Source organism: Microtus oregoni, unplaced genomic scaffold, assembly GCF_018167655.1.
Source record: "Microtus oregoni isolate MIOR12 unplaced genomic scaffold, Mior012 000004F_ref0000308, whole genome shotgun sequence".
Lineage (NCBI taxonomy): Eukaryota > Metazoa > Chordata > Mammalia > Rodentia > Cricetidae > Microtus > Microtus oregoni.
Window position 1 is genome coordinate 47,488,580 of NW_024543063.1, and position 26,390 is coordinate 47,514,969.

At 47.2% G+C, this 26,390-nt stretch overlaps 1 protein-coding gene and 1 non-coding gene across 3 annotated transcripts in view; one reads left to right on the forward strand and one right to left on the reverse strand.

The window, feature by feature from the left end:
- Nucleotides 1-25,625, forward strand: part of Cdh3 (cadherin 3) — a 52,369-nt gene extending 26,744 nt beyond the window's left edge. For both annotated transcript variants that reach the window (XM_041650416.1, XM_041650415.1), the window contains exons 6-16: nucleotides 36-180; nucleotides 1,866-2,041; nucleotides 2,600-2,728; nucleotides 4,213-4,398; nucleotides 6,770-7,011; nucleotides 7,234-7,379; nucleotides 8,122-8,346; nucleotides 11,033-11,239; nucleotides 15,297-15,427; nucleotides 15,760-15,906; nucleotides 24,784-25,625. In XM_041650416.1, the coding sequence (XP_041506350.1) occupies nucleotides 36-180; nucleotides 1,866-2,041; nucleotides 2,600-2,728; nucleotides 4,213-4,398; nucleotides 6,770-7,011; nucleotides 7,234-7,379; nucleotides 8,122-8,346; nucleotides 11,033-11,239; nucleotides 15,297-15,427; nucleotides 15,760-15,906; nucleotides 24,784-24,993 (1,944 nt within the window). In that variant the 3' untranslated portion in view covers nucleotides 24,994-25,625. The remainder of the gene's footprint in view (nucleotides 1-35; nucleotides 181-1,865; nucleotides 2,042-2,599; nucleotides 2,729-4,212; nucleotides 4,399-6,769; nucleotides 7,012-7,233; nucleotides 7,380-8,121; nucleotides 8,347-11,032; nucleotides 11,240-15,296; nucleotides 15,428-15,759; nucleotides 15,907-24,783) is intronic.
- Trnak-cuu lies at nucleotides 20,919-20,991 on the reverse strand. Its single transcript has one exon. It is a non-coding gene; the product is annotated as a tRNA-Lys (tRNA).
- Nucleotides 25,626-26,390: the final 765 nt, after the last annotated feature.

Genomic DNA, 26,390 nt, shown 5'->3' on the forward strand with positions numbered 1-26,390 from the left:
GAACACCAGCTGACCCCAGACCTCTGTGCCTACAGCTTTATGGCCATGCAGTGTCTGAGAACGGTGCCTCTGTGGAAGAACCCATGAACATCTCCATCATCGTGACAGACCAGAATGACAACAAGCCCAAGTTCACTCAAGAGACCTTCAGAGGGAGGGTCATTGAGGGAGCAACACCCGGTAAGATTGGGGAGGGGCTGCCCTGGGCCTGTGGGGTCCAGATCTAGTCGGGGATCAGCTTCTGGAGGTTGCTATGTGTCATATTCCCTCATCACACCGCCCCGCCCGCCCACCCCGGGAGTCCTGATCAAGGCTGACCTGTGGCCGAGCTCAGGCACATTTGAGGATTTCCCAGAAGCTTGGGCTCAGCCAGACTTAGAAGCTCAGAGTTAAATCTGGACTTTACTGCCTGTGACCTTGGATACATCCATGACCTATCTCTGCTTTTCAACCCAAATGGGAGTATCAGCCTTGAAATACTGTGAAGGTTAGGAACAACCCGTGCGCTGAGGGTGCAGCTCGGGTAGAACACGTGCTGACTGGACGAGATGCCTTGAGCACCAGCACCGCACAGAAAGGGCTTTTACTGTGGAGGACCCAGCCAAAGTTCTGCAGCCACAGGGCAAGCAGCCAGGCCCAGCAGGAAAGCAAAAATAGGCTACTATCCCTAGGGAAGAGGAATAGAAGATGAGGGAGTAGATGTGTGCTCCTAAACTCAGTGACAGGCACTGGGGACAAGGACAGGGTCAGGGTCCTATTCTTTTGGAGTAGTCTGCAGTCAAATGCTCTACCACTGAGCTATCCCCCATTTTGGAGTAGTCTGGACTGACCACCTCTTGGCTGTCTGGCTGAGCGTTTCAGAGATGAGTTGATCAGAGATGGCCAATAACAGAGATTCCCACCATTAAAATAATTGGTTGTTTTTATTTGCTTGTTTTGATTTTTTTAGACAAGATCTACCCATGTAACCCAGGCTAGCCTCAAACTTGTGACCCTCCTGCCTTAGCCTCCTGAGTTCAAGCTTGCACCAAACACTGATAAAAATGTTGGTCTCACTGTACAGCTCTGGCTGGCCTACAACTCACCATGTAGACCAGGCTGGCCTTGGACTCACAGAAAGCCACCTGCCTCTGCCTCCTGAGTGCTAGAATTACAGGCATGTGCCACCATGCCCAGCTTCTAAAGGCCTTCTGTTGTAGTGTGGGTTTGTTTGGAACATGGTCTCACTGTGTAGCCTTTGTTGGCCTGGAGCCTGTTGTGTAGATCAGGCTGGCCTAAACAGTCTTAACAAGATGAAAATTTTGCTTTTCCCTTCCTGATCCTGAGAAAGCCCAGAGACAATTGATCCCGGTGGCAATAGGGCTTCAGTTAAAGGTCAGGATTTTCCTGTTTTGTTATTCTGCTGATCCTAGGCTAGCTCTTGTGGCTGCTAGAGCCATAGCCATTACATTTAGCGGAAGGCTGAAGAACAGCATGCATACTTACTGTTTGATTGAGATAGAGTCTCCGCTACTCTGTAGTCAAGGCCAGACTTTAGCTCATGGGCAGTCCTGCTGCCTCAGCCTCCAAAGTTCTGGGATTACAAGCTTGTGTCAACCTTTCTCCAAATTTATCGGAAATCACTACCATGGTCACAGCTGTGGCTGGAAGGCTCAGAGATATGAAGAATGTCCCCGGTGACTGTGACCAGCATAAACTGAGAATCCACTTCCCAGGAAAGAAGGGCGTGACGGCAAGTGGGTTCCAGGAAGCTGGCTGCCACTGAGCTAGAGAGAGATCCTTTTGGTGTTGGCAGAACATCACAGGGCTCCAGAGTAGGCAAGGCTGGTACTGGAGAGAAGTGCTAAGCGGCCCCTTCTCTGCAGGCATGTCTGTGATGCAGGTGACAGCCACAGATGAGGACGATGCCATCCACACTTACAATGGGGTGGTAGCTTACTTCATCCAAAGCCAAGAACCAAAGGAGCCACATGACCTCATGTTCACCATCCACAAAAGCACTGGGGTCATTAGTGTCCTCTCCAGTGGCCTGGACCGGGAGGTAAGTGACCTTTGGGAAGGTACTATGTGCTAAAGCCTGGCTAGAGTGGAAGCTTCTGTGGCTGCCCCAAGGTCAAGGCAAGGTAGTGGAGACCCAGGTCGTGTGCATGGGCAGCCGTGGAGACCCAGTGGGCAGCCGTGGAGACCCAGTGGGCAGCCGTGGAGACCCAGGTCGGCTGCATTGACTTGGCTGCTCCTGCACTTAGTTCTGCTGTCCCGCAGCTCTTTGGGCCAGTGACCTGCTGCCTAACCTGCTGGCTAGATCCCCTAGGGGGTGAGGAGGCAGCTGTGAAGTGCAGGCTTTTGAGCAATTCTCATTTCCTGTCCAATCGGCTCATTTAGTTTGCATGTTGCCGAGAGTTGTCCCCTGTGTGCCACAAAGGAGAACCAGCTCCGTGAATATTGGAATTACCTTCTGTTTCCTAATGAATATCTTTGCCTATGTGGAGCAGCCGAGGGTTTTGGCCAGTGCTGGGGCTTCCACAGGAGAGCTGCTGGGAGATGAGGCTCCAGCCCCACACCCTCACAGTGGGCTCCTTCTGTGCTCTTTCTCCCCCAGAAAGTCCCCGAGTACACACTGACCATCCAGGCCACAGACATGGATGGAGAGGGCTCGACCACCACAGCGGTGGCCATAGTGGAGATCCTTGATGTCAACGACAATGCCCCTGAGTTTGAGCCACAGAAGGTAACTCCCATTCCTTCCTGCATTCCTCATCTTGTAAAGGACCGAGGTTGGCTGCTTCTCCGAAACCAACCAAGTCCCAAGTCTGTCACTTACTGGCTGTGTAACCTTAGGCAAACCACCAGGTCTCTCTGTGCCAGTTTCTTAATCTGTGAAGTGGAGGTAATGATAAATGCCTGCTAAACTGCTCTGAATTTTCGATGCCGTGATCTGATCATGACCAGTCTTGATGTCATTTGAAACTTACGACCTCGAATCTAACCCCATAAACTGACATAGTTGCCAGGATAGAAAACTCCATGCTGGAGAAGTAGCTTAGTGGGCAAGAATATTTTCCACTAACCCAAATGACCTCTTTGATCCCGGGACCCACATGGCGGAAGGAGAGAACTGGCCCTGTCCTTTGATTTCCACAAGCTCACCCCACGACCTACGCCCCACCCCCAATACATAATGTAATACAAAAATTAAAGGGGAAAAATCCCTCAACATCAGTTGAAGTGACACACGCCCCTCTGTGCACGTGCACAAATCTCTAGCCTCGGAACACTAGTTAGGCCTCGTTAAAAATTTGCCCTTGGGAGATGACTCTGTTTGTAAAGTGTTTACTGTTCAAGCATGGAGACCTGAGTAAAAAGCCAGGTGTGATGGCCCACACTTGTAATGCCATTGTTAGGGGGGTCTGAAATAAGATTCCTGGGGCTCCCTGGCTTGTCTCAGGAAATGAGGTGGTCAGCTTCTGCGGAGCAGTACCTGAAGTTGACCTCTCACCCCTGCAGGCGCATGCATATGTGCACGCACATACATATGCATGCATGAACACATACATGTGGGCGCACACAAATTGTCCTGAAGACTTAAGTAGGGCGTCACGTGCCTGTAATTACAGTATTAGGGAGGTAAAGCAGGAGAATCATTAGTTCAGGGTCACCTTCAACCCCGTAACACGTTTAATCCCAGCACTCTAAAGGCAGAGGCAGGCAGGTCTCTGGGTTCGAGGTCAGCCTGGTCTACAGAGAGAGTTTAAGGACAGCCAGAGCTACACAGAGAAACCCTGTCTCAGAAAACAAAAACCTAAAACTTAACAGAAAGCTAATTTCCTGGTCTTTGTTACCTGCCCCCAAACTGTGGCTAGACCTCCAACACAGTGAGGCTCCTGTCCTTGTGGCCATCTCTCTGGGGCCTCTGTTCTCTGCCCTAAGGTGGGTGGCTGTGCACAGTAGGGGCCTAGGCACCCAGGCTGGGAGAGTCTGGAGCTTCAGGCCCTCATGGAGAAGGGAAGTGGGTCTGGGGTATGTGACCTTGTCCCCACATCTGTGCTGTCGCTTGGGATTGTCTCTCTGTATCTGTGTGTCCTGAAATCTCTATGGGCTGGTGGTCCAGAAGTGTGAGAAGGCTGCGGGGCTTCCGGCAGCCAATGAACAGCCTGTCGTGTGACGTCGATCTCTGCTCTGACTGCACTGTGTCCTGACCCTCTCCCCGTACAGTATGAGGCCTCAGTGCCTGAGAATGCAATGGGCCATGAGGTGCAGAGTCTAACCGTGACTGATCTGGATGACCCCGGCTCACCAGCATGGCGTGCCACCTACCGAATCGTGGGAGGTGATAATGGGGACCATTTCACGATCACCACTCACCCAGAGACCAACCAAGGCATCCTGACAACCAAGAAGGTAGGTCCGTTTGGGCTTCTAGGACAAAGGGATGTCCTGCCCGGCTGCTTCCCTTGAGTCATTCACTGGGGACTACACCAAGACAGTAGTTCCTGGTACTGTCCCCAGCTCTTGTGCTGAGAACCCCTTTAAGCTTTTGAAACAGGGTCTTATTATGGATTTTGTTTTGGGGGTTCTGGGGACTGGGAGAGTATGGTGGTACTGGGGATGGTACTTTTATGGTCTGGTTTTCATCAGGATACAGAGTAAGGTGGGGTCAAAAAGCCTTTGGGATCACACTATGATCACATACTCGGAATGTGGTATCTGGAAAGTCGGGAGTTCAAGTTCATTCTCAGCTATGTAGCCAATCTGAGACCAGCCTGGGCTACAAACAACCTAACCTTTAAGAGACAAGCATGTGGACATGGTGTCAAATGTTTGTAATCCCACCATCTAAGAATACACTCAAGCCAGCTCGGGTACCTTATGAGTTCAAGGCCAGGTAGAGCTATATATACAGTGAGGCTAACTCAACCAGAAACGATAATAACGTTTGATGGCTTGAGAATATGGGCCCATTTAAAAGGTTCTGGCCAGGTAAGAGGCGCACGCCTTTAATCCCAGCACTTGGGAGGCAGAAGTAGACAGATCTCTGTGAGTTTGAAGCCAGCCTGGTTTATAATGTGAGTTCCAGGACAGGCTCCAAAGCTACACAGAGAAACCCTGTCTTGAAAACCAAAATAAATAAATAAATAAATCGAAAGAATGTGGACCTGAGGGCTAGAGAGATGGCTCAGAGGTTAAGAGCATTGCCTGCTCTTCCAAAGGTCCTGAATTCAATTCCCAGCAACCACATGGTGGCTCACAACCATCTGTAATGGGGTCTGGTGCCCTCTTCTGGCCATCAGGCATACACACAGACAGAATATTGTATACATAATAAATAAATAAATATTTGAAAAAAGAATGTGGACCCGATTTGGGCATGGTGACACATTTACTTACTAGCACTTGGAAGGTAGAGGCAGGAGGATTACTGCAAGTTTGTGGCCAACCTGGTCTACATATCAAGCCATTCCAGCCTTGCCTTAAAACAAACAAAATAATGAATAAACAGATGAATAAAGACTATTTCAGAGCCAGGTGGTGGTGGCGCTTGCCTTTAATCCCAACACTCAGGAGGCAGAGGCTGGCCTGGTCTGCAGAGGGAGTTCCAGGACAGGCTCCAAAGCTACAGAGAAACCCTGTCTCAAACTAAACAAAAAAGACTATTTCAGATATGTTCTTTTGAGTGGTGTATACCGTTAATCCCATACCTTTGGTCTCTGAGTTCAAACACAGCCTGGTCGTCTATGTTGCGTTCCAGTCCAGAGATTGAAAGCTAACTCAGTGGTTAAGAGTTCCAGGCCAAGCTGGGCAGTGGTGGCCCACAACTTTAATCCCAGTACTTGGGAGGCAGAGACAGGTAAATCTCTGAGTTTGAACCAGCCTGGTCTACAGAGTGAGTTACAGGACTACCAGGGCTATACAGAGAAACTCTGCTTCAAAAAACAAACAAAAAAAGTTCCAGACAAGCCAGGACTATATAGTAAAACTGTCTAAATAAATAAGTAAGAGGAGGAAAAACTATTATGCATCTTATAAATATATAAGGCTATAATATATATAGAAAGATAATTATAAAATATAAGGAAGGGTTCCTAACTATTTTGGTGTGTGCACTACATTGGAGCACAGCTACAGCAGAAAGCACGGTGAGGTGGTCAGATACTTGCATTTGTTTGCAGACATTCCAAGTGCAGTGGATCCTGTGTGTCAGCCTGGTGACGCATTACCACCACTGCTATTCAGAAACAGAGCATAAACAACTGAAAACATCCTGAACAAATTAAATTAGAAGCCCCTTTCAGAAGTTGCGTTTCTCGAGAACTCAGTCTACATTAAAACCATACCAAAGCTTGCTTTGTGTATTAAACATGTTCTTGGCTCTAATTATAAACAGGTTTCTCACTCCAGTGTATGAGGGACCATGGGGACACCGGCAAGTCACAAGAGACACAGAGGTGGTTCTTTGTCTGTAACATTGGTAGGATGCAGCATCCTACCCAGGCTAGTCACCAGAGGCAACTCAGTCGTGACTAACATGCCCACAGCTTCTCGACCATCCTAGAGGACAGCACTGTCCCATTGGGAACGAACCTCCTAGGGCTCGCTAAGCCTTTGGGGTGGTCTAAGAGACCCCAGTAGATTTCCCCTTAGGAAACATGGGGGGAACGGAGTGAGGGGGCAGGATGGTTGTTGACCAGAGTCTTGGTCCCTGTACTGTGACCCTGCTGATGTCCACAGGCCTCTTCACAAACTTCTGCCTCAGCTTCCTCTTCTCTCCTAGGGCTTGGATTTTGAGGCTCAGAACCAACACACCCTGTACATAGCAGTGACCAATGAGGCTGACTTTGTGCTGAATCTCCCGACGGCCACTGCCACTGTAGTGGTCCACGTGGAAGATGTCAATGAGGCCCCTGTGTTTGTCCCACCTTCCAAAGTCGTTGAGGTCCAGGAGGGTATCTCTGTTGGGGAACTGGTCTGCTTCTATACTGCCCAGGACCCAGACAAGGAGGACCAGAAGATCAGGTACCTGGGGACTGGGCACCAGGTCAGCCACGTACATAGGTACGCTCGGGTGGCTTGTTCCTTCATCATCAAGTTTGTTCAATACCAGTGCCATCATCCTTGCACCAAACCCTTCCTGCCATGCTCAAGGCTGAAGGCTCTGCACTTGGTCTAGGAGGCTCTGAATGATTGCAGTAGGATTCTTCATGTGCTAGCTGTGACCCTTCTCAACTTTCTGTCCAGCTACCACATCTTGAGAGACCCAGCTGGCTGGCTCGCCATGGACCCAGACAGCGGTCAAGTCACGGCTGCAGGCATCTTAGATCGTGAGGATGAACAGTTTGTGAGGAACAACATCTATGAAGCCATGGTTTTGGCCACAGACAATGGTGAGAACTTTCAACCAGTCCTTCCATGGGCAGGCCTATGGTACCCAGAGCAAACACAGTCTGTTCCCTCCTTAGCAGAAGATGCTGGTAGGGAGGAGATTGACAAACCAGGCTGGATTTAAAGTCCTGACTGCTATGATCCTAATTTTTCTGAATCCCAAGAGATAGGCAAGGTACTGAGGACTCACTTTTCCGCTTGTTATTAGTTCACTGAACTCTGAATTGACCTCTCAGTTTCTACTGATGGTTGACTGACAGGGACCGCGGGGCATCCCACAAATGATTAGTGGTGTTGCACCATTACCAGGGAGATTTTGATATTATACAGTCTCTGCTTAACAGCTAGTGAATCAAGGCCTTGAGGCTGGTTTCTCTGAAGCTTCAGGTTTCTTGAAGCTGATCAGCAGACAATTGTACAAGCATGAGGTAGCATGTGGGTTTTACTCTGTGATCAATTATAATGGCTGTCTGAATGCAGTAGCTGCGGCTGCGCTGTGATTTGTTAGTAATGTCTGCTGTGGACACAAATTAGAACGATGCTGTGATTGCCATGATTTCCCATTGTCAATTTAGTTTATAATGAAGTTAATGTGTGGAGGGGCTTAAGAGGGGAGAGCTGGGTGGTAACCAGGAGCCACTTGTAGGCGGGTTAAGTAGGTCTTAGGGGAACTTAACATTGGTTCATTCACCAATCAAGAGTAAGAGCAGAAGCTGAAGACATCATGTGTGTGATTGTGAACAGGGAGCCCTCCCACAACTGGCACTGGAACCCTCCTGATAACACTCACCGACATCAACGACCATGGCCCACTCCCAGAACCACGCCAGATCACCATCTGTAACCAAAGTCCTGTGCCTCAAGTGCTGAACATCACGGACAAGGACTTGTCTCCCAACTCCTCCCCTTTCCAGGCCCAGCTAACACATGATTCGGACATCTACTGGGCAGCAGAAGTCAGCGAGAAAGGTAACTAACTCAGTTGTGGTAGCAAGAGGCTGCCAGTTCCGCTGGGTGGGTGTTGGTCCCACAGTAGTTACCACACCTGCGTTCCTGTTATCACACCTGTGGGTCACAGAGTCTCAAAAATGGGCATCAAGTGCTCTTCCTTAGCTTTATATCAGGAGCCCTAAAAGATGTCTTCAGAACCAAAACACATAGAACTAGGTATGATTACACTTAATCCCAGTACTCAGGAAGCAAAAGCAAGCAGATTTCTGTGGGTTCAAGGCCAGCCTGATCTACTTGGTGAGTTCTAAGGCTGTATGAGACCCTGTCTCAAAAGAACAAGCAAACAGCAGCATCCACAATAAAAGCACAAACAAAAGTAGATAACCAGAGCTGGAGAGATTTCTCAATGATTAAGAGCATCTGTTTCGGGGGCTGGAGAGATGGCTCAGTGGTTCAGAACACTAGCTGCCCTTCCAGAGGACACTGGTTCAATTCTCAGGACCTACATGGTGGCTCACAAACACCTGCGACTCCAGTTCCAGGAGCTCAGTCAGACGTTCTTTTCTGGTTTCCACAGCACTAGGTATGCATGTGGTGCACAGACAGACATGCAGGAAAAACACCTGTACACATTAAATAAAACTTAAAAAGGCCGGGCGATGGTGTCGCACGCCTTTAATCCCAGCACTCGGGAGGCAGAGGCAGGCGGATCTCTGTGAATTCGAGACCAGCCTGGTCTACAGAGCTAGTTCCAGGACAGGCTCCAAAGCCACAGAGAAACCCTGTCTCGAAAAACCAAAAAAAAAAAAAAAAAAAAAAAAAACTTAAAAAGAGCATGTGTTGCTCATTAGAGGACCCAGGATCGATTCCCAGCACCCACATGGTAGTCCACAATCATCTGTAACTTCAGTGTCAAGGGATCGGGCATCCTCCTCTGACCTCCTTGGGCACCAAGCACACACTTTGTGCACATACATGCAGGCAAAACACTCATGCACATACAATAAAATAAATAAATATTTGTTTAAAGACGGGTAACCAGGCAGGGCAGTAGTGACATATGTCCTTAATCTCGGCACTCAGGAAGACTCTGTGAGTCTGAGGCTCGCCTAAGTCTACAGAGTGAGTTCTAGAACTGTCTCAAAAAAGATAGGTAACCAGTTAATGTGAACATTAACCAATTAAGTTAGCTACTTCTTAGAATAATGTTTGAGACAGGGTTTTTCTGTGTAACCCTGGCTGTCCTGAAACTCACTTAGTAAACCAGTCTGGCTTCACCTCAATCTCAAAGAGATTCTCCTGCCTCTACCTCCTGAGTTCTGGGATTAAAGGCATATGACATCATTCCCTGGCTTATATAATATATTCTTTTGAGACAAAGAATACTCTAGCAGCTGATTACAGCAAGAATATCAATCCAATATCACATGACTTCCAGAGCCTCCCATTTTGCTAATACTATAACTGCGTTCTTGTTTGTTTTTGATAAAATGACAGCTAAGCATGGCAGTTCACACCTGTAATCCCAGCACTGCCATGAGTTTGATACCAACCCAACTGTCGTGTAAAATAATTAATCAATTAAATCAATTAAAAAATAGGGAATTAATTGGGGCTGGAGATGTGGCTCAGCAGTTAAGAGCACTGGCTGCTCTTCCAGTGGACCAGGTTCAATTCTCAGCACCCACACTGTCTGTAACCACAGTTCCAGGGGATCCAGCACCACCCTCTTCTAGCCCCAAGAGCACCAGGCACTTACGTGGTACACAGATGTACAGACATGCTTGGAGGCAAAATACCCATACACATTAAGAAAGAGAGAAAGAGATGAATTAATTTGGGGGCTAGGGCTGGAGAGATGGCTGTCTTCCAGAGACCCTGAGTTCAATTCCCAGCAACCCACATGGTGGCTCACAACCATCTTTAATGAGATCTGGTGTCCTCTTCTGGTTTGCAGGCATACATGCAGACAGAACACTATATAAATAAATGAATGAATAAATAAACAAATAAATAAATAAATAAATTTTGTGGGCTAGTAAGGTTTCTCAAAGGGTTGCACAAACTTGGACCAGAGTTTGACTCCGGAACCCAGAGGTGGACAGAGGAGACTGACCCCCAGAAGGCTCACTTCTGATCTTCTGATCTTCACATATGCCTTATAACACACGCTTGCCTGTGTGCACACACACACACACACCAGCAACAAAAATAAGACAACAGCTGGGCAGTGGAGGCACACACCTTTAATCCCAGCACTCGAGAGGTAGACGTGATCTCTGTGAGTTCGAGGTCAGCCTGGTCTACAGAGTGAGTTTCAGGACAGGCTCCAAAGCTACAGAGAAACCCTGTCTCAAAAAAAAAAAAAAAAAAAAAAAAAAAAAAGTAGTGATAAGACAATAAAAAAATGCTAAAAAAATGAAGTAACTTTTGTAACCCAATACTCCTTCTCACAGTCTCACAGTGTTAAATTTCAGTTTAGCCAGGGTTTTGGGAACATTTTGTTTGTTTTGTTTTGCTTTTGTGTTCTGGGTCTTGAGCCCAGAGCCTCACGGATGCTAAGCAGGTACTCCATCACGGCGCTACACTCAGACAAAGACTGCCTCTTGTTCGTCGGGTGCTGAGGCTCTTATCACCCCTTATCTTGTATTCATTGCTCACCATGCATGACATCCCTAGACTAAGAAATTATCTGTCTCTCCAGGAGACACCGTGGCCTTGTCGCTGAAGAAGTTCCTGAAGCAAGACACGTATGATTTGCACCTTTCTCTGTCTGATCAAGGCAACAGGGAACAGCTAACCATGATCAGGGCCAAAGTGTGTGACTGCTATGGCCACGTGGTGACCTGCCCCGAGCCCTGGAAGGGTGGTTTCGTCCTCCCCATCCTGGGTGCTGTCCTGGCTCTGCTGAGTGAGTACCATAAGCCTCTGTGTGCAACTAGGTACTTAAGAGACCTGATTTTTCTCAGAATTTCTGAAACTAAGAGTACATCCAATATTTCTCGTTCATTTGGTTCTTTTGTTTTATACTTAGGAGTGTTTTTGCCTGAATGTATGTGTATCGCATGTGTGCCTCAACAAGCCATAATGGGGTTACATAGCCTAGAACTGTAGCTATAGACAGCTCTGAGCTGCCATGTGGGTGCTGGGAATCAAACCCAGTTCCCTTCAAGAGTAGCCAGTGCTCTTAAACCGTTGAACGGTCTATCTCCTCCCCGACTCATTCGTTTCTTAAACTCTCCCAATTCTACAAATATCATTTAATTGCTAGATGTTTCTGGAGCTTGAAGAATATGCCAGGCTAATGTTTTCCTGTCAAGTCACTTTGAGGCCTAAGCAGTGGTTCTGGGTAGTCTAGGAATTTGTTAGAAAGGCAGACTCTCGGTTTCAGGCAACCTTTCATTACTCCATCTGGCTGTCTCTTGCAATATACTCAATAAACCTGCTTTTAAAAGAACAGGCAGATTCCCTTGTCTGCCCTCCTGCAGACCTGATGATCCAGAAACTTAGAGGTGAGACCTAAGTTACCTGTGTTTTAACAAGCCATGAAGTGCTTTTAAACGTGCCACAGTGTAAGCATCATGGGCCAGAAAGCAGAAGTATTTTGTTAAACACGAATCTTTCATGACAGCTGCAGGGAAACGGACACAACTGGAAGTCATTATGCTAAGTGAAGTAAACGAGACTCAAGAAGACGCTGCCACATGCTTCTGCTAGCATGTGGTACCCAGACTTAGGGTTATATATGTAAATATGTTTATGTGTGTGCATGTGCATATATGTGTGTGATCATAGGTATGTATTCGCAGGTCATGAAACTAGAATGGGGATTCCAAGGTGAGGAAGTAGAAAGAAGTAATAGAGTAAGTGCATGGGCATGCCAGAGGGGAGCAGGAGGGGCAGCGTGTGGGGAGGAGAGAGCAGCACAGGTGGGCAGAGGGGAGCAGGAGGGGCAGCGTGTGGGAGAAGAGAGCAGCACAGGTGGGCAGAGGGGAGCAGGAGGGGCAGCGTGTGGGAAGAAGAGAGCAGCACAGGTGGGCAGAGGGGAGCAGGAGGGGCAGCGTGTGGGGAGGAGAGAGCAGCACAGGTGGGCAGAGGGGAGCAGGAGGGGCAGCGTGTGGGAGAAGAGAGCAGCACAGGTGGGCAGAGGGGAGCAGGAGGGGCACCGTGTGGGAAGAAGAGAGCAGCACAGGTGGGCAGTGGGGACAGGAACAAATGAGAACAAAGTACAGTAACACGTGTATGAAGATGACGTGATAAACCCTTACTTTGTGTGCTCATGTAAATAATAAATAGCTGGGTGTGGTAACCCATGCCCTTAATCCCAGCACTTTGGAGGCAGAGGCAGGCAGATCTCTGAGTTCAAAGCCAGCCTGGTCTAAATATCGAGCTCTAGACTAGACAGAACTGTTACATAGAGAAAACTTGTCTCAAAAAAAATAGTAATAATAAATAAATATTTCTAGACTGGGCAATGATGGCATACCCTAGCTCTCTGGGGGCAGGTGGATCTCTGAGTTTGAGGACAGGCCTCAGTTCCTAGATTTCCCACAACCATCCAGTTATTCCCCTGATGTTCAAATATGTTGTGAGCCAGGTAAGGTGTTTTCTCACTGGGCTACAGAAACAAAAACCAGATGGAAGCAACGTAAGGGAGAAAGGTTTGTTTTCAGTTCAGAACCTGAAGCATCTAGTCACACCCACAGTCAAGAATGGGGAGAAGCAACCAGGTATGGTGGCACATTCATTTAATCCAGCACTGCAGAAGCAGAGACAGGTAGACTTCTGGGAGTTTGAGGCCAGCCTAGTCTATCTACCTAACAAATTCTTGACCAGCCAGAGCTTCATAGTGAGACTGTCTCAAAAAGGGGGTGAAAGAGGCTGGAAAGATGGCTCAGCAATTAAGAGCATTGGCTTTTCTCCCAGAGGACCCACATGATGGCTCCTAACCATCTGAATGCCAGTTCCAAGGGAAGCAGCGCCCTCTTCTGGCCTCTGTGGGCACCAGACATACATGATACAGATATGTACATAATACAGACATGCAAGCACCCACACACATAAAATAAAGGAACAGAGACTGGATGCATGCAAACTTAATTCATTCTCTTCACTCATGTACAGCTCAGGATCCCCTGCCTAAGAAATGGTGCCACCCACAGGGGCAGCTCTCTCTACCTCTATGTCACCCCCCACGGCCCTGCCCACAGGCAAACTTGATCTAGACAGTCCTTCATGAGTTTCTCTTCCTAGAGCATTCTAGATTGTGTTGCATTGAATATGCAGACTAACCATCATGCCAGTGCTGGTCACATCTTAGAAAGGGGTACGGACAAGCAAGACTTCATAAGACAGTCCACCCCCACGTCGTTCAGGTACTCAGACTAAGTTGGAATTAGCCAGGACTCTCTGCTTTAAGAGAACTGGACCTTGACCAAGTGTCAACTCTGGCGGACGTCACAGGAATTTATGAGTATTGATATTTGATTGTAGACAGCCACCTAGAAGTGCAGAAGACAGCTCTTTGACTTAGCTGAACAAAGTTTCCTTTATTGAATACCAGTCTGTGCAATGGATTTTAAAAAGACAATGCTTGCCTAACAGGCATGCACCCTTTTGACTGTATCCCCAGAACCACATAGAAAACTGGTGGGGCTGTATCCCCAGAACCACATAGAAAACTGGTGGGGCATAGGTGGGGCTGGAGAGGTGCACCGCTACTCTTCCCCAGGACCTGGGTTCAAATCCCAGCACCCACACGGCAGCTCACAACCATCTGTAACCCCGGTTACAGGGGATCTGACACCTTCAGACAAACATACATGTAGGCAAAACACCAAGGCCCATAAAATAACTTAGCGACAACGACCGGGGGCTCCCCCTCAATACCACCAGAGCGGAAAGTCTGGTTTGGTAAATGCTGTAGGACTACGGTTGGAGGATTGGAGTCATGCTGCTTCCAGGAGGTGGTGACATTAAGTGAAGACCTATAGGCGAGAGATGGCAGGGCTTTAAACCTAAGCGGAACTGGATATGGCAGTGCATTCCTGTGATCCCAGCGTTTGAGAGGTCTTGGAGGCAGAGTGTCAAGGTTCTCTAGAGGAATAGAACTTAGAGAATGAATATATATAAAGTATTTATTAGAGTGGTTTACAGGCTGTGGTCCAACATTGGCTGTCTACTGATGGAAGGTTCAAGAATCCAGTAGAAAAATAAATAAAATATGATAAATAAAAAAAAGTAAAGAATCTAATGTTGTTCAGCCCGCAAGGCTGGATGTCTCGGCTGATCTTCAGTATGCTGGAATCCTGAAGAAGTGGGCTCTAAGGCCAGTCACGGTACGGACTTTCCAGCAAGAATGAGAGCAAGCAGACAGTGAGCAAAGCGTCCTTCTCCCACGTCCTTACATAGGCTTCCAGCCAAAGGTGTGGCCCAGGTTAAAGGTGGATCTTCCCAGCTCAAAAGGTCTGGATTAAAAGTGGTCTTCCCACTTCAAATGCTTTAATTAAGACAAAATCCCTCACAGGCATGCGCAGCTGCTTGGGTTTTATTAATTCCAGATGTAGTCAAATTGACACCCAAGACTAGCCATCACGGATCAGAAGTTCAAGACTAGTCTCAGCGGGCTGGAGAGATGGCTCAGAGGCTAAGAGCACTGACTGCTCTTCCAGAGGTCCTGAGTTCAATTCCCAGCAACCACATGGTGGCTCACAGCCATCTATAATGAGATCTGGTGCCCTCTTCTGGCATACAAACATACATGGAAGGAATGTTGTATACATAATAAATAAATAAATCTAAAAAAAAAAAAAAAAAGACTAGTCTCAGCTAGACAGCGAGACCAATCCCGGCTACATGAGATCCTCTCTGAAAAACCCATAAATAAATGAATGCATTATGCTCTGAGGGCCTGCGGTCCTGGCTGGCCTCATGGCTGGGGGAGTTCTCATATTTCCCCACTCTTCCAGCCCTCCTCCTGGCGCTCCTCTTGTTGGTGAGAAGGAAGAGAAAGGTCAAAGAGCCCCTCCTGCTCCCAGAGGACGACACCCGTGACAATGTCTTCTATTACGGTGAAGAAGGTGGTGGTGAAGAGGACCAGGTGGGTCACTGGAGTGGTGGAGGCAGATGTGGGCGTTCCCAAGGCCCATGATGGAACCTCTGTTAGCTCTGTTCACCAGCCCTGGCGGAGACATCGGTCTTCATGCAGCATTGGCCACCAACCCCTCTCCTGGGAGGGTGTCTAGTACTAGATTCTCTTTGCCCCAGCTGAGTGGCTCCCAAGTCTGCCCTTAATTTGGAAGAAGGGGGAGGGCAGTAGAAATGAGGGGTTCTGGGATCTCTGGCCTCTTCCCAAGCATCAGAGGGCTGAGATGTAGCTGGTGGGAAATGGGGCACATTCTCAACCCAATGCCCCCATTTGTTTTCATGAAGGACTATGACATCACCCAGCTCCACCGGGGGCTGGAGGCCAGGCCTGAGGTGGTTCTCCGCAATGATGTGGCCCCAACCTTCATCCCCACACCCATGTACCGTCCCCGGCCAGCCAACCCAGATGAGATTGGCAACTTCATCATCGAGGTGAGGCCTGGCAGACTAACCCACGCTACCCCTGAGTCACGTGCAAATAGTGTGGGAGAACAAACAAGGACTTTCTGTGTTGATCCTGAATTCAAATCCTGGCTCTACCCACCAGCTGTGTGAGCTCTGGATACTCGAGTATCTGTGGCTTCTCTTTCCTCCTCCATAAACTCCAAATTTATAGGAATAGTTTCACCATGTATTCAAACACTTTATTAGGAAAGTATTCTGGAGCCAGACTACTCAGGTTTAAGTTGGAGTTTTGGAGTATAAGGCGCTCTCTCTCCTCTCTCTCTCTCTCTCTCTCTCTCTCTCTCTCTCTCTCTCTCTGTGTGTGTGTGTGTGTGTGTGTGTGTGTGTTGGTTTTTGTTGCTTGTTTTTAAACTATTTTGTTTTATTATTTTGTGTGCATGGGTGTTCTGCCTACATTCACGGCTGTAAACCACATTGTACAGTGTCCCCAGAGGCCAGAAGAGGGTGTTGTGTCCTCTGGCCCTGGAGTTGCAGAGGCTTGTCAGCTGAGCCCCCATGTGGGTGCTGGGGATTGAAACCCTTTCCTCCGGAAGAGCAGCCTGTGTTCTTGGCTGCTAAGCCATTGCTTCATCTTCTATTTGTTTTTTTGAGTGTTTCCTGTTTAGTCCTGAAATTCTTGCTGTAGACCAGGTGGGCCGCCAACTCACAGAGAGTCTCCTGCCTCTGCTTTCCAAGTGCTGTAATTAAAGGCAGTGTGATACTATTTCTGGCCTCTTGGTTTTCTAGTTTTATTTTGCATTTTTACATTTTATTTATATATTTATGTGTTTATGCACTGTCTGCCATGGTACATATATGAGGATCAGAGGACAACTTTTTTTTTTTTTTTTTTTGGTTTTTCGAGACAGGGTTTCTCTGTGGCTTTGGAGCCTGTCCTGGAACTAGCTCTGTAGACCAGGCTGGTCTCGAACTCACAGAGATCCGCCTACCTCTGCCTCCCGAGTGCTGGGATTAAAGGCGTGCGCTACCATCGCCCGGCTAAGAGGACAACTTTTTAAGTTTTTATTTTATTTTAAGATTGTATATTGAGGGGGCTGGAGAGATGGCTCAGAGGTTAAGAGCACTGGCTGCTCTTCCAGAGGTCTTGAGTTCAATTCCCAGCAACCACATGGTGGCTCACAACCATCTATAATGAGATCTTGTGCCTCTTCTGGTGTATATATGTTAACAGAACATTGTGTGCATAATAAATAAATCTTTATTTTATTTTATTTATTTATTTATTTGGTTTTTCGAGACAGGGTTTCTCTGTGGTTTTGGAGCCTGTCCTGGAACTAGCTCTTGTAGACCAGGCTGGTCTCGAACTCACAGAGATCCGCCTGCCTCTGCCTCCCGAGTGCTGGGATTAAAGGCGTGCGCCACCACCGCCCGGCTATAAATATATCTTTAAAAAAAAAAAAAAGATTGTGTATGGAGCTGGAGAGGCTTTAACAGTGAAGACCACTGGCTGCTCTTCTAGAGGACTGGGGTTTGAATCCCAGCACTCACACGGGGGCTGACAACTCTGTAACGCAAGTTCTGAGGGGGATCTAATGCCCTCTTATGACCTTTGCAGGCTCTGTATGCTCATGGTATACAGACGTACATGCAGGCAGCACCAATGCACATAATATAAATGTTTTAAAAACAAAAATAATTTCTAAAAGCTGGGTATAGTGCAAACCTTCAATCCCAGGACTTAAGAGGCAGAAAGAAGCAGGTAGATATCTAAGTTCAAGACCAGCGTGGTCTACAGAGTGAGTTCCAGGACAGTCAGAGGTACATAATGAGAATCTATCTTTTTTAAAAAAGTAATAATAATAAACAATAATTTTAAAAGAATAATTATGTGTGTCTGTGTAGGGAGGGAAATGTACATGAGGAGCTGGAGTGACAGCTAGTGACAGTTGTAACCCACTGATTACGGGTGCTGGCATCTGAGCTTGGCTTCTCTGGAAGAGCAATAGCAATATGTGCTCTTAACGTCTGAGCCATCACTCCAGCCTGCTTAAAAAGTTTTTTTTTTTAGAGAAGCTGTAGAGTGGCTCAGAGGTTAAGAGATCTGGCTGCCCTTCCAGAGAAACTGAGTTCAATTCAACCACATGGTGGCTCACAACCATCTGTAATGAGGTCTGGTGCCCTCTTCTGGCCTGCAGGCATACATGCAGGTAGAACACATTTTATTGTTTTTTTAGGGGTGTGTGTGTGTGTGCCTGCGTGTATGCATGTGCACCACATATGTGTGTTTATGGAGTCAGAAAAGGGTATCAGCATCCTGAAACTGGAGTTACATATGGGCAGTTGTGAGTGCTGGGCACTGAACTTGAGTCCTCAAAAAGAGCAGAAAGTGAACCAGACATGGTGGTGCATGCCTTTAATCTCAACACTTGGGAGGCAGAGGCAGGTGGATCTGAGTTCGAGGCCAGCCTAGTCTACACTACAGTGTGAGTTCCAGGACAGCCAGAGCTACACAGAGAAACCTTGTGTTTAAAAAAGCAAGCAAAGCCGGGAGGTAGTGGTGCATGCCTTTAATCCCAGCACTCGGGAGGCAGAGGGAGGCGGATCTCTGTGAGTTCGAGGCCAGCCTGGTCTACAAGAGCTAATTCCAGGACAGGCTCCAAAGCTACAGAGAAACCCTGTCTCGATTTAAAAAAAAAAAAAAAGGGAGCTGGAGAGATGGCTCAGTGGTTAAGAGCATTGCCTGCTCTTCCAAAGGTCCTGAGTTCAATTCCCAGCAACCATATGATGGCTCACAACCATCTGTAATGAGGTCTGTTGCCCTCTTCTGGCCTGCAGGCATACACACAGAATACTGTATACATAATAAATAAATAAATGTTAAAAAAAAAAAAGCAAACTAAAGCAGCAGGTGATCTTGATCATCCCTGTCGCCCCCCAGAGAACTTGTGGAAATTGGTTCTTGCCGTCCACCACATGGGTGTGGGGATCCAGCTTGGGGCAGCAAGTGCCTTCACCTGCTGAGCTGTCTCGCTGGTTCCTTTATTTTATTCCTTTTTCTGTTTTCTTTTGGTTTGATTTTTTGTCTCTTTATTTTCTTTTCTCTTGTCCCTGCCCCCCGGCCAGGGTTTCTGTGTGTAGCCCTGGATGTCCTGGGATTTTGTTTGTCTTTTAAGACAAGGTCACCCTCTATGGCCTTGTCTGACCTAGAACTATGTAGACCAGATGGGCCTCCAACTCAACAAGTCCGCTGCCTGTTCCTGCCTCCTGTGTTTTGAGATTAACAGTGTGCACCAACTGTTAATAGAGATCCAACTGCCTCTGCCTCCCAACAGGTTTGAATTCTAGAGATTAAACTATGAAGCCAGATGTGGCCCATACATATAATCCCATCACTTGGAAGGCTGAGGCAGGAGGACTGCTATGAGTTCCCAGCCAGGTTGTACTTAAAAGTGAAACCCTGCCTCAAAATAGATAAATAAGTGTAGTAATTGGAGCGGCAGGGCTGCGTCCCCAGCACCCCAGCCGCCTGAAAGGCTAGCTTTACCCGAAATAACAACACACAAACTGTATTCATTTAAACACTGCTTGGCCCTTTAGCTCTAGCACTTACAGACTAATTCTCACATCCCAATCAACCCATCTCTAATAATCTGTGAGAACCGGTCTTACCGGGAAGATTCTAGCCTAGTCCATCCTGGGTCGGAGCTTCATGGCGTGTGTCTGCCCAGGAGCGGGGCATGGCGTCTCTCCTGAGGCGTCTGCTCCCGAGAGGAGAGCTGTGGAGTCTGACCTCACTTCCTCTTCCTCCCAGCGTTCTGTTCTGTTTTCTCCTCCCACCTGTCTTCTAACCAATGAAATGGGCCAAGGCAGTTCTTTTATTAGCCAATGACCTTCCTCCATCAAATAAGATTCTTTTTTTTTTAAACTTTTATTTATTTACTTAACTTTATTATGTTTGTTGTTGTGAAGGTGTCAGATCTCATGGAACTGCATTTTCAGACAGTTGTGAGCTGCCATGTGGGTGCTGGGAATCGAACCCGGGTCCTCTGGAAGAGCAGTCAGTGCTCTTAACCGCTGAGCCATCTCTCCAGCCCCCTAAATAAGATTCTTGTTTGTTTGCTTTGTCTTGTTTTGTTTCCAGACAGGGTTTCTCTGTGTATCCCTGGCTGTCCTGGAGCTCGCTCTGGAGACCAGGCTGGCCTCGAACTCAGAGATCCCCTTGCCTCTGCCTCCCAAGTGCTGGGATTAAAGGCGTGTGCCACTACCACCTGGCAATAAATAAGATTCTAATGGAGAGAAAATTGTGGAAGCTATTGTGGATTACTTCAAGGACTGGATAGATTGATACTGACAGAGGCCCCCAAACTTGCCTGGCACTGGAATCCCTCAGGGAACTTTCAAGACTGCTGGAGCCTCTGACACCCCTCACACTCCCAGGACTGGGCCTCCACTGATTTAGATGTGACCCAAATCTAGCTTTAACCCTCCAAATAAGCTATTTGTACAGCCATAAGTTAGGAATGTGGGACGTCTGTGTGAGCCTACTATAGACTCCCTAAAGTTGTCTTCCAATCTGCACATACACACACACACACACACACACACATGATGGAGGAAGGTCATTGGCTAATAAAGGAACTGCCCTGGCCCATTTTATTGGTTAGAGGATAGGTGGGAGGAGTAAACAGAACAGAACGCTGGGAGGAAGAGGAAGTGAGCTCAGAGACTCCACAGCTCTCTCGGGAGCAGACGCCTCAGAGAGAGACGCCATGCTCCCGGCTCCTGGGCAGACACACGCCATGAAGCAAGCCACCAGGTTAGACATGCTGAACCTTTCCCGGTAAGACCGGTGCTCACAGATTATTAGAGATGGGTTGATCGGGATGTGAGAATTAGCCTGTAAGTGCTAGAGCTAAAGGGCCAAGCAGTGCTTAAAAGAATACAGTGTCTGTGTAATTATTTTGGGGCATAAGCTAGCCGCCAAGCAGGCGGCCGGGGTGCTGGGAACGCAGCCCCGCTGCCCTTATTACATCATATGGTGCCCAACGTGGGGCTCGAACCCACGACCGTGAGATTAAGAGTCTCATGCTCTACCGACTGAGCTAGCCGGGCAGGCAGCTGGGGTGTTGGGGACGCAGCCCCACCACCACCCTTACTACTTCAGTTGGCGCTTCCACATTACTTATTACTTCCATATTACTTCAGTGGACAGCTGCTTCCACATTAAGCCTGAGCCAGCTTGGGAAGTAATTCTAGAACAAAATGAAAGCATTGTGCCTGGTTTCTTGGTAGCAGCAATTTCTCGGTTCTACTCTGCTTGCTAGAGGCAAGCCAGCGCTCTCATCTAAGAGAGGCTTCCTGACTCAGCTTTAGCTGCAAAGCCTGCAGCTCATTAAGAGGTCCTGCCACGAAACACTTAAACGGTGTTGACGAAAAGCTGAATGCATGCTTTTCGGTTTTCAGCCGTAGCAGGAAAAAAGCTGCGCCATTTAAAAATGCCGGCTTTCTGAGCTGTCCTGCCAGGACAAACTCTGACTCTTTTATGCAGGCGGTTTGTGCGGTTTGCGAGCACAGGCTGCTGAAGCTCGCTTGCTGGCAGGGACCTTGAAATGCCATAGAGTTATAGCAGTAAACATGGCTACAGCCAGTACCTCAGCCATGAGGTTGGAAAGCTAAGGAATGGACTGGATCTAGCTGGCAAAGCCACGGCTTTAGTCCTACTGAGATCGCTTGGTAAATTAAAGATTCATGTGGTCAGAAAAAGAGAGATATACAGTAAAGAGAGATTCAAAGACAGAGAAAATTTCTAAATGGTTTAAAGTGTGTTAAAAATATATGCAGACTAAAAGTTGAAGTTCTTAAAGTAAAAAACAAAAAAAGGAAGAGAGTTGTTGTGTGTAGTAGCACACGCCTTTAATCCCAGTGCCTAGAAGGCAGAGACTAACAGATCTCTGTGAGTTCAAGGTGTAGTAGCAAACACCTTTAATCCTGAATGCCTGGGAGGCAGAGACAGGCGGATCTCTGAGAGTTCAAAGACAGCCTGGTCTACAGAGTTACTTCAGGTCAAAGATACAGAGAACCTGTCTCAAAAAGCAAAGAGTTGAAAGTAAAAATAAACAAAATAGAGGTTAAAACAAAGCATACAAAGATGGAAAATACACAGAGACTTTTGATACTGTATGCTATTATGCTCTCTTTGAATTGTTTAAATGCTGAGGAAGGAGAAACAGATGCTAAAAGATATTTATTTATAAATACTGCTGAACTAATCCAACATAGATATTATGAATTTGGATCTAAGGATATGATACTTTGGAAAGGAGTTTCTTATTTTGTTTTCACAGAGGATGAGACGCTGTTCATTTCTTCTACTCTGATTTGGTATGATGGACCACGTCCTCCTGAATGGTTCCTGTGCACGCCTTCAAAAAATTGCTTTGCTCAACTGCCAACTGAGATGAAATTAGCACACAGGTTATGCCATGAAAGACCTAATTAACGACGCCCCCATTCAGCAGGAAGCAGTTTGGAGAGAAAAAACTGCGTCCATGTTCCCAAATATGGTTTATAAACATCCTTTTACATTTAAAGGGGGATATGATATAGATATGAATAATTTACATTAGTATAGATTTTGCTTTATTGATAGAGATTTAAGGTCAATTTTGTTATATGTATAAGTGTTTCTGATTTTGATTAAGGTATTGTGATTGTGTAGTTCATTTAAATATGTACTGTATAATTAAGAAATATAGGTTGTTAATGGATAATCATCGATAATAGTAAAGCTTGTAGTCATGTTAGTTAGATTTTTCTAGACATATAGAGATATATTTCAGATAGGCATTCTTCATATCTCTCAAAGACTGCAGAATATGGCATTTAAAATATTTTAATAACTTAGGACTTTTCATGACAATGAGACACTCTGCTCCTGGCAGCACCAATCTACTTCAAGAGGAAGATGGGCATCAAAGAGGTACGTTATGGAGTTTGATAGCCATTTGGGCAAGAAACTGCTCTTGCCTGGACTATTGCATAAACTGGACACAGAGAACCCGCAGAGAGAGGACTACTGAACTTGCCTAAGGTGAGATGATCTTTCGGGGTTCCTGATTCATGAAAGAGTCTGCGAGACATTCTGCAGGACACAACAGATAGTGACTGAATTGACTTTGAATTTTCCTGCTTTATGGAAATGTCTGCTGGATACCATGGGCCTGAAGGCTGAAGATCGATGCCCCAACGGTACAGAGGAACTTTGGGTGACTGTCCAGGTAGCGAGATGTCTCTGTCATTTCTAGAGTTTTAAAAGTTGCTTTTTTCTTGTTTGCTTAGGTAGTATTGTATCTTTCTGGAGTCTTTGATGGAGTTAAGAATAGTTAGTTATAGTTTTCCTTAGTCATGATAAAGATTATTGTAACTTTTACTTGGTAACTGTTTTGTTATATGTAATTTTGCTATGTTAAAGTTAAAGCCTTTTTTTTCTTTTTTTTTTGTTTAAACCGAAAAAGGGGAAATGATGGAGGAAGGTCATTGGCTAATAAAGGAACTGCCCTGGCCCATTTTATTGGTTAGAGGATAGGTGGGAGGAGTAAACAGAACAGAACGCTGGGAGGAAGAGGAAGTGAGCTCAGAGACTCCACAGCTCTCTCGGGAGCAGACGCCTCAGAGAGAGACGCCATGCTCCCGGCTCCTGGGCAGACACACGCCATGAAGCAAGCCACCAGGTTAGACATGCTGAACCTTTCCCGGTAAGACCGGTGCTCACAGATTATTAGAGATGGGTTGATCGGGATGTGAGAATTAGCCTGTAAGTGCTAGAGCTAAAGGGCCAAGCAGTGCTTAAAAGAATACAGTGTCTGTGTAATTATTTTGGGGCATAAGCTAGCCGCCAAGCAGGCGGCCGGGGTGCTGGGAACGCAGCCCCGCTGCCCTTATTACATCACACACACACACACACACACACACACACACTCTTCAGCCCCAACTTCTACTCTGTTCTGTCTTCTGCAGAGATGGAAACAAACCTGCTTGCCCCTCTTGCCTGTTGGAAGTAGTCCAGCAGCAAGCCTCTTTTTGGGTTTTAGAAACAGCGTTTATTTGGGCTGGAGAGGTGGCTCAGTGGTTAAGAGCACTGCCTGCTCTTCCAAAGGTCCTGAGTTCAATTCCCAGCAACCACATGGTGGCTCACAACCATCTGCAATGAGATCTGGTGCCCTCTTCTGGCCTGAAGGCATACCTTCAGACAGAATACTGAGAATACTGTATACATAATAAATAAAATCTTTAAAAAAAAAAAAAGAAACAGCGTTTATTTATGTAACAGCCCTAGCTGTCCTGGAACTTGCTCTGTAGAGCAGGCTGGCCTCCAGCTCATAGAGATCCAACTGTCTCCGCCTCCAAGTGTTGGGATTAAAGGTGTGCGCCACCACTGCCTGGCAGCAAACCTCTCTTGAGCTTTGTTTAGAATACTGCATCAGACACTCGGGTGCTCACACCTGGAAACATTGATCGGGCAGCTGTTTCAGAGAAGATGCTTTGAGCGTCTCGTTAGAGGAGGATAGTTTCTAGACGGTTTCTAGATAGTTTGCGAATTCTGTCTTAATCCCCACATTTGTAAATATAAAGACGATGCCTAACTACGTGTCAGCTAGTAGCCTACCAAGACTTGTGTGTGTACTCAATTCCTCCAAAGCCATGGGCATCACCATATTATAGATAGGAAACAGGCCTAGAGCAGCTGAGAGGTTTGCCCAGTCTCAAAACTGCTGTGTATAGTCTTCTGGCTTGATCTGTCTGACTTCAGAGTCATGGTGTTTGCCCACCGGCTTGGGTTGCCCTGAGCCGTTATGCAAGGGTTGCCATCCTGCCATTCCTAACTGCTGATCTCTGTTTCCCTAGAACCTGAAGGCTGCTAACACAGACCCTACCGCCCCACCCTACGACTCCCTGCTAGTGTTTGACTACGAGGGCAGTGGCTCAGATGCCGGCTCCCTGAGCTCGCTCACCTCCTCGGCCTCCGACCAGGACCAGGACTACAACTACCTTACTGAATGGGGAAGTCGATTCAAGAAACTGGCTGACATGTACGGGGGTGGTGAGGATGACTAGGCTGCCCTGCCGAGCTGTCCAGCAAGAACTGAAGATCCCGTCACAAGGGGAACCTAGCTTCCACTTTGCAAGGACTCTGGAGCTTGCCAGGAAGTAACCTGAGAGGCACACTGCATCTGACATGAAGGCCAGACTGTAGCCTCTAAGATGAAAGGGTGTGGCACAGACTTCAGCACTGATCCCCTCTCAGCCAGGGCAGGGCTGCTTCCGAGGCTGAACTTGCAGAGGTCTCCCACCTGCCACTCCGTGTTCCGCCCGCCCTCTCAGGGCCTCCTCGCTCTGATGTTCTTCAAGACTTTCCCACGGTTCCCTCTCTTTAGAAAGAGGCCTCTTTCTGCAGCCCTCACCCCTTTTTTTTCTTATGCGGTTTTCAAAAAGTTAGAGGCTGGAAGGGCAGGGTCAGTGTCCCCTCAGGCCCTCCGGAAGAGAAGCTTGCAGGGCTCGCTGGTCCTGGTTTGTCTGATCTCTGGGCCTTGAGGCCTCACGCTGGGCTGGATTACTGCTTTATTATTATTTTTTTGACTGAGTATGTCTAAGTTGTCTTGCATTTTTTATTTTCTCTGTTGTGTCCTGTGGATGGACAGTGATGACAATCATGTATATGTTCTAGAATTTTTTTATTAAACAAAATTTTCCCAGAGGTGCTAAGGGAATGAATTTAAAACAAAACCCTTATCTAATTCTAATTCTCTCCTTTAACTGGGCGTTTATGAGAAAGGTTCAGTTTGGTGGTTTTAGACTTTTTAGAAGCTCTTGCAAACCCCTTCACTTCTCAATTTCCTCCTTGTGGTATAGATTTCTCAAGATTCACTTATGTGTCCTGTGGGTCCCACTGATCTCAGGGTAGGAAGGTGGACATAATACTGTGGACACCTGAGTCACCGACCTCCCCTCCACTAGAGCTTCAGAGCTCTGAGAGAACTCGAGTTAGCATCCTTCCCATGGAACTGAGTGGCCCAAGCCGGTAATTATAACATTAGGGAGGAATTCAAGGTCATTGCAAACTACACTGCAAGTTTGAGGTTGTTGGCTATGGGAAGGGGGAAGGGAAGAAGGATCTTGGGTGATGTGTATCTGTAATCCCAGCACACAGAGGCTGAGGCAGGAGTTCTCATATTGGAGGTGGGCCCTTGTCTCCAAAAACAAAAGTGTTTCCCAGGCCAGCCAGAGCTTTGTGGTGAGACCCCGTCTCAAACAACAAAGGGTTGGATGGATTGATAACCTGCCGCATGGTGAGGGCTGCCAACTCGGGACTTCCTGAGCCCCATAGCACCTAACTTCCTTAAACTTGGCCTCACAGCCTGGATTTGTTAAACTATCTGCTTGGATAAAACCTCCCCCTGCAGCTGCCAAACAAGAGACCAGGATGTGGTTTTTGCCTTTAAAAGCCCCTTGCT